This window comes from Marmota monax, unplaced genomic scaffold (assembly GCF_021218885.2).
Source record: "Marmota monax isolate L192 unplaced genomic scaffold, Marmota_monax_Labrador192_F-V1.1 WCK01_AAM20220418_F8-fsc00098, whole genome shotgun sequence".
In the NCBI taxonomy this organism is placed as follows: domain Eukaryota; kingdom Metazoa; phylum Chordata; class Mammalia; order Rodentia; family Sciuridae; genus Marmota; species Marmota monax.
In genome coordinates this window covers 5158464-5166702 of record NW_026694639.1, presented here as the reverse complement: position 1 = coordinate 5166702, position 8239 = coordinate 5158464, and the positions used below count along the sequence as shown (strand labels likewise).

Here is an 8239-nt window from a genome sequence, read left to right as displayed (position 1 = left end):
GGCAGGCTGTACATGAAGGGTTTAAGCTACAACCATGAGTCAGAATCTGAGACCACGTGGGACTTCCAGACTGGACACTACCAGAGGGGAAAGAGGAAGCAGGTCACAATGTCCTAGAAGGCAACTGTCCTGGGGACACTGGTCAGTGTCAATCTGGGTCTAGTCTTACAGCCACAGGGCAGGTTCTATATAGTGGGACTGGAGCAATTTTAAGGATCTGCTCATTGGAGCTGAACCAGGCTATGAGGGTAATTACAGGGACCAGGGCAAAGTGCAGGTACTTGCTGGTACCCTGGAGGACAAGCTAATTTGTTGAATAGGTATTGGACTACTTCTCTTTGGTAACCTCTTGACCAAGTTTTAGAGAAAGGGTAGGGCCAAGCCTTGAACAAAGCTGGGGTGGTCCCTGCCGTGGGGTAGCAACAGTTGACAAAAGAAATCCCACTGGGAGCTTAGGTCCAGTTGTCCTCAAGCTTGGAACCTGCTTCCTCCTGATTCTGCCTCTGTTGGAGCCTCATCTTGAAAGCCTTAACTCTGGTCTAACCTGGTCAAACCTTGCTTCTTTGTTTGATGATCCCACACTCTAACTCCAGTTAATCCTTACCATGGAATTCAGGAGACAGAGGCCAAGTTCCTTCCCTTGAGATCAATCCCAGTCATTTATGATGGGTTAAAGAGAAGCCTGGTATTTTCTGGAAATATTTGCCTTCCATATGTTTATCAGTGTTAGTAGCATTCTTTCGGGATTCTCTTACCCTGTTGTTACCTTGTTCATTCATTCACTGATCAATGAGACCAATTTTCCCCATTTTGTTCTCCCCTTTTCCCCTACCCAGACTCGAATTCTGCACCCTGTTGGGCTTCTGTGAGCTGTATTATTTGCTTGTTCTCTATCTACTTTGAAGTCTTGGATTTTAACTTCTTTTGCCTCCTATGAATTTTGCCACTTTAATTCCCTAAGTCATTTTTTTTCCACTAATAATTTATTGAGAGGCTGCGTTTTGCAAAGGCCTGAATGTCACAAGATCCACAGACCCCAGGGATCCTAATCTAGGAAGCTAATTAAAATTCCCCCATTTGCCTCAACTTAATTCTCAGGTAACAACATTACTCCTTTCACAAATTTTGTTTGAAAACTTCTACTTATGAATGCCTTTGATATTTTAAACTTCCACACCTTATGAGATAAATAAGGTTCTAAAGAATCTATCTTTCCAATAACTGCTTAGTTTAAGTCTGGATGAAATAGTTATCATAGAATTAATTGGAAAAAAAAAAAGAAAATCTTGATTGAACACTAAAGTCTTTTCTATTCTGTAACATGATTTTTTTTTTTTTGGACCTAGATTCTGTCCCTGGAAAGGCAAGCGACTGTAAATGATTCTTTTTTTTTTTAAAAAAAATTAGTTAAATATTAATATAAAAAGGACCCATTTATTAACCAGATTTATTTGATTATCCCCAAAACCTGCCAGACAGAAAGTTCCTTTTACCCACCTTCATTGTTACCCTCTGAGCAGCTCTCTCCATAGCAACTGAAAACTTCTCTGGGCTGAAATAATCCCCTCTGGCTCCCAGTGTACAGTCAAGGAATTTTAAAAACAGGGGACTTTGAAACCACGAAATGCTCTCTGAGATTTAAAAGCCTGCAGAGCTCCAGATAAATAATCGTTTATCTTTCTTAAGGTAAGCACTGGGTTTAGAAATGTTTGTATCATCCTCTGTCATTTTAATAATGCTAACATAAGAACCTTAAGAAAGATTCTTAACCACCCCTGCTCCCTTAACCTCAAAAGTATTCCCAGTATCTTTGTTACTACCCCAAGGTCATTACTAGCTCATCTCTGGGTCAGAATCTGAGATGAGTTGCTGTTAACATTTTGTATTCCTTAAACAATCTACTGAAGAGATTTGTTTTTTTCTCCAAAAGCTGATTGGCTTACAAGTCATCTCCTATCCTTTTAATCACAATTGAGTGAGTGGATTTATCAGGGCTTCTGATATCTTGAAATCTTGTTTTTCTAAGTAATTCATTCTCCAGAATCTTGATTCTTAATCAACTAAAGAGTGACCAGTATTTTATGAGCATTACTATTTTTTTCCTCCAGTACTTCTCCTTGTATGAAAACTTCTAACTCAACATTTTATTGGCAATATATGGAATTTATTTTTCCTTTATTTTTATTCTCTTACTTTAGTGATGAAGACCCCAATCAAAATTTCATGGGGTTCTTTACAATGAGCTTAGAGGAGGGTGTTTCCTTTCCAGGTCTGGTAACTTGTGTCACCTGCAGAAAAAGAGACAATTTACTCTTCCTAATGTTTGGCGGTTTCAAGACGGGCAATCTGACATGCTTCTTGGCTGTTTTTCTGTAGCTGGAAAGTTTACAGTCATGGTAGTTTCCTGCCTCTGTTTGGGGTTATAAAAATTACCTACAGACCTCCCGTTGTTCCAAAACAGCTTGTCATTGCAAATCAGCTTAGCCACCCAATTAATGAATCCTTTCAAACATGTTGCAGGCACAATAATTGAAGCCTTTATTTCCCCCCTTTACCACAGAAATTCTTCTGGTCTCAAGTTTATCCTGTGAACAGCCACCCACTCACACCTACCTAAGACAGATTCAAGGTAAAGGAAGCGTGGAAATGTGTTTGTGGACCAAACATTCAGAAATTTGGGTGCCATTGGTCTTTCTACTCAGCCTTATTCCCTTGACTGAGACAGTCAAACCCTCAACCAAGGACAGCAGCAGCACTGGGAGTCAAGGCCAACTGGCAGAAGTACTACAGGTTCTCTCTGCTGGTGACCACCCGCCCCTCAACCACTCACGAAGCCTCATCAAAACATTGTTGGAGAAGACGGGGTGCCCCCGGAGGACAAATGGAATACGAGGAGATTGTAACCTGGTTAGTGAAATACAATGGGGTCAGGTGCCAAGGTGTGTTCCAAAGAGAGTAATGGATGCTAGAGTGAGTTACTTCAGCAAAGCAAAAGGAAATGCAGATCTTCTAAAACCCAAGTGGGCAATGCACTGTGGTCAAATAACATCCAGACTTGGGATCCAACAAACCATTCAGCATTCTGCAGAGAACACTTAAAGATAGAGAATTTGTTGTTGTTGTTGTTGTTGAAATGGTAATGTTTATGTTTTCGAGAACCCTTCTGTGTGTTTAGAGGTATTTATGAGCATGAACTTTTGGTCCTTTCTTATTTTATAATCCTTTCCTGAGCTTGCAGTCAACTTGCCAGTGACTAGTTAGATAGATGCTATTTGTTTTCTGTGGTGTAATTATAGCAGTCTAATGTTTTTCTAATGTTCAATGTTTGAGTACTTTTTTCTAGATTTTGATTGGTGTTTTCTAATATTTTTCATGGTAGGAAGTTCATAATTGGATAATTGTCTTCATAATGATGAATCTGAGCTGAGGGAGAGAAATGCTACAGGTAGACCTGAAATTAGATCCATGGCTTCTGAGGTCCATAGCACAGCTTTCTCCTAGTCTACAAAGTGGATCCCTACCCTGACTGGGCACTTCTGAATCTGCTGGCAGGTTTCACAGATACCCATGTTGGCACCTTATCCTTCTCAGATGGAGACTGAACTTTCCCAGGATGGAATTAAAAAAAAAAATCTCTCCAGATTACCTTAATATGCACTCATTGGAGACTTGAGAATTCATCCCATTGGGGTGGGTAGATGCCATGGTAGAGGGGGGATAGAACAGTATATAAGGTGAGAACCCTGTGTCTTAAAATAACTGCAAAGAAAAATCAAGCAAAATTGATCTTTATCATTATATTGCTGACCCATGAGATTTTGGGGGGAAGAACCTACAAATATATAGTTAAATGAAAAAATAAGTGAAACAGATGCAAATAACTGCTTCCAAATTAAATTTTGGAATTTTCTTTTCAATCATACATAGTTCTGGGGTGGGGAGGGATTTCATGGCCAAGTGTTTTCTTTTTTCTTTCTTTCTTTCTTTTTTTGGTGACAGAAGGGATCTTGCTCATAGATACGAGTCTTTCTCTGCTCTGTTTTAATGATAACTATGTACATGGATACATAGCAACAGAAGACATGCCTCTAAACGTACCCAGGAATCATGGGTTACGAATGTCCTCTGAGAATTTGCTTCAGTGCTATGTTCTCCTTTAATGACATGGAGTGCCTTATTAAGGCTGCTTGAATATAGTCTTGCTAGGGGGAATGTAAACAAGCAAAATTGTTCTCCATTTTTGGGGCTGGGGAAAAGGGATTGTTTCACATTTATTGTTTTCTGTGACATTATCAAGAATTTGACCCATTTGGCTTTCCTTTGAATTATTTTCATTCCAGGCCTTGAAATAGTATAATAATTTCACCCTCTTTCTGATGCTCTATTTCTTCCTTTCTGGAAGAAAACTGAAGTGAAGCAAGGTGAATCTCAGCTTCACCTGCTCAGTGAGCTTCCACTCACCTGCCTTCCCTGTCAGCAAGGAGCCCAGGGAATGTATCCCTGTCATTCATGAGAAACCAGTGGAAGTAGAGTCCTCCTGATTTCATAAATACCCAGGTTCTGTCTCAAACCACAGGGCTTCAGCTTGCTGTTGAGTCTCTGGTTATCTCAGGGACTTTTCTGGTAGGCAGGGCTCATGCTAGAAACTCTATGGTCAAATGAGAGGGTAAGGGAGTGAGCTCATATCTCTCAATGTCTGGAAAAATAAGGGAAGTGGGTGCCTTGAATTTGTGAGGAGGAAAATAATGTAAGTCTACGTAAACATAGAATTAAAAGGAAACCCGAGGTTTCTGAAAATATTGGGCATTTAAATATAAATCGATTCCTGTGTAGTCTTTGGATAGTTCTTATGTGATCCTGGCTTTTTCTTTTCTTTCTTTTTTAATGAGAAACAGCTTTACTGGACTTAATGAGAGATTAAGTGACTCTACTTCAGTACTAATGTGAACCATGACCCTACATGGTTTCGCAAAGGAAAAAGAGCCTGGTTCTGGCACCTTCTATCTTTTGGGACCTGCTGATCCTCGGCTTCCTCATCAGTAGGACTGATCTAGTGAGTCTCTCCTTGGGGATATCTCTGGGGATCACAGGGACATCTGTGCATGCATGAGCTTGGACACAGGAGCTCAAGTTTCCTCTTTGCCTTCTCTTCCCTATACCTTGTGCTGATGTAGCTGGTCCTTCCTGGTCCAGGGACATTGGAACAGTAACATTCTTCAGAAAGCTTTTCCTACCTGTCCCCCAAGGTCCCCTCAGCTGTGCCAGATGCTCAGGATTTTAACCAAGTTCTCCAGACAATTCTCAGCCACATTTTAAGTTGAGACACAAAGGTCTTTCATTTATTTCACACTCAGCACTACCCTCCCACTCATTTGTCATAACTTTCATGGGATAAAATGTAGAAAATTATGAGCTTTATCTTGCATCTTTAACAAGTTTACCCTCACTCTTTCTTCTCAGTAAAGGCTTTCTTCTTGTCAGTCAGAAAAGCCACTAGTTCAGACCATTGAGAGCCACAGTCTGCCATCAGCTGACATCCATCCAGCCCTTTGGCAGGAAAAGGAAGAAATAAAATTTCCTTCTTGTATATTAACATTGATTATTGTCCACTAAAAACAAAGATTCCTCATACTCAAACAAGACCTCACAAAAATCTAAGAACTTAAGAGAGGACAGTGGATTGGATCAAAATCCAATTTTTAACATCTATGGGGCTAAAACCTCTTAAGTTCATCCTGTAGGTTTGGCAGCTGTCTTATTGATGTAGAAAAAAGGAAATTATCATATTGCTTTTTGTCACCAAGGTTCTCACCTGGCATAATCAATAAGCGAAGCTGAATTACCTACCTAGGCAATCTGATTTGGCTTCAGGGTGTAATGAACAATTATTACCAAGTGTTAGGGTAGCCTATTAGCTTGTAAGGATGCCTCTGCTTGAATTTGAATCAATCTTTTGCCAAAGTTTATTGCTTTATGAAGTCTTCAAAATGAATTCCTAGAATCTGTGTGGGCGTTTTTCCTTTTAAAACTTATGCCTCCACATGACAAGATTTAAGGGAAAATCATTGGATTATTCCTGAATGGGTCCATTCTTCTTTAACAAAGAATCACTTCACTATAGTCAGCAGCCTTGGACAGAGTAGATCTTGATGCCTATGGGGTGGCAATAATTGCAAAAATTTGCTAAACATCCTCCCCAAACACAATTCAGTCAACTGCTAAAAACTTTAACAATGAAAACAAATCTAGTGATGATACATTGAAAATCCTTGTCCCTAGGGCTGGGGTTGTGGCTCAGAGGTAGAGCACTCACCTAGCATGTTAGAAGCCCTGGGTTCTATCCTCAGTACCACATAAAAATAAATAAATAAAATAAAGATATTGTGCCCAACTACAACTAAACAATAAATATTAAAAAAAGAAATAGAAAATCCTTGTCCCCCTCCCTTCCACCACCCCCCAAAGGGCTTTTGGTGGGGGGATTTGTTTTTCCTTACTTATTTCATTTGATGCTTTCTACTGCATTCGTTCCTCAAACCACCACTTTCTGTATTAGGATACCTTTTCTAAGATTCTAGTGTCATCAAAGGGAGCAAAGTTTTCAGCTCCTGGTCATTTAATTCACAGTTACACTTTTTTCAGCAAGCCTCAAAATATTAAAGCAAGGGCTGGGTGGTACCTGTTTATTCAAGATTACTAAAATCTCTAGAGACACAAAATTAGATGCTTCCATAACTGGTTTAAACTTTTCAAAGTCAGAAGTTAGTTTTACCTTGTGTGTTGTAAGCCTTGTACAAACCAGTTCTGTAATGCTTAGCACAATTACAATGCATACCCCATTCTCAGGGGCCCCATGCCTTGCAAACCCGCTATTCTAATCCTGAAAAGGCCCTGCAAAATGTTGAGCAGGAACCATTGATGGATTAGAGTCTCAGGCATCTCAGACCTGATAAAATGTGGCCACATACACTGCTGTGTGTCCAAACCCTGGCTATATGTGCATGGTCTGGTGGCCTCATGAGCATCCTCTCCTGGTGTTGATGGTCTTCTTCCTACTGATCCAGCCCCATCCATCAGTATATCATCATGAATTCATTTAACCCTCTGCATATATAACATTCTCATTCTGATTGCCATTTGACTTTTACCAATCCTATTGATCCTAGATGATCTTTATTCCTATAAATTAGGAAGGAGGGAAAGTAATTGGTTGGGAGGGCTGTACAATGGGTCCACAGCTTATGTTCTCCATGACACAAAAGAAAACAATAAGAGAATAAGGCCTATCCTTGCTAGAGCAGGAATTAGGATTAGTACAACTAACCAGTATTAGCTCTGTGGCTTTAGGCTAGTTAGTTTTCAGATCTTACACTTGGTTTTCACATATACTATAAGTAAATTTTTTTTCACAGAAGGAAAATATGATTCTTATTTCTGTTCATTATCTTTGCATATTGCATACAAATGTATCCATCAATTCACTAAATATTAAGTAATTGCATAACTGGTATTCTAAATGCCTTACAGTATGTGAAAATATTTGGTGGAGTATTATACAGGCTGAGGATATTTTTCTATCTAAAATAATGGAATAGGGTTTACACTGTCAAAGAAATTATTATCTTAAGCATTTTCCAGAACCAATTAGATTATACTCTGAGGAGTGCCTGGATATTAAGGTGCTCAGCACAATTCTGGGCACTGAACTACTAATAATTGGGAGCTAATACATAGTTTGGTTTCAGGAGGAGGTTGTTTGGCACCAAGAATGACTTTATTGCACTTTTGTTTCAATGTATTCACTTGTTGTTGGTGTCAATCCTGCAAAAGGCTAAACTTGTAAAAGTAAAATTCACTCTCATTGCAAATCCCATTTCTCCTCTCTTTGCTGAGTTCTCAAGCCCTTGCAGTTGAGAGGGAGTGGGACTGGAGTTCCTTGGCTTGTGGAAGAACATCATTATCCTTTGGTTTGGAAATTTATTCCTCTGGATCAGGGTGGTATGTACCAGAGGGCACCTACTGACCTACTGGGTAGCACAGAAGGCAGAGAATTAGAACCTCCAAGTGGGGACAACTCACTCGGAGATACTGGCAGGCATTTCCTTACTTCACTCTGAGGTTGTTGTGGCTAGGTAATGGAGCTGCTTCTCAGATTCTGTGAGAATCTCAGGAGCTTCCCAGCTGTCTCTGACAAAAGGTAGCTGCTCTCTTGCTAAGAAAGCTTCCTATCCACAATTCC

General features: G+C 39.8%; 1 protein-coding gene across 2 annotated transcripts in view; it reads left to right on the top strand.

Moving 5' to 3' along the window:
* The first annotated feature begins 1578 nt into the window (after nucleotides 1-1578).
* The window catches only part of Slc39a12 (solute carrier family 39 member 12), a 66779-nt gene continuing 60118 nt past the window's right edge, over nucleotides 1579-8239 (top strand). Inside the window, exons 1-2 of one of the 2 annotated variants that reach the window (XM_058572304.1) lie at nucleotides 1579-1686; nucleotides 2561-2629. Coding sequence is in view for 1 of the 2 variants with exons in the window: in XM_046423075.2 (XP_046279031.1) it covers nucleotides 2647-2907 (261 nt within the window). In the remaining variant the exon portion in view is untranslated. Of the gene's footprint in view, nucleotides 1687-2560; nucleotides 2908-8239 lie in introns of both variants that reach the window. The other variant, XM_046423075.2, reaches the window with a different exon arrangement.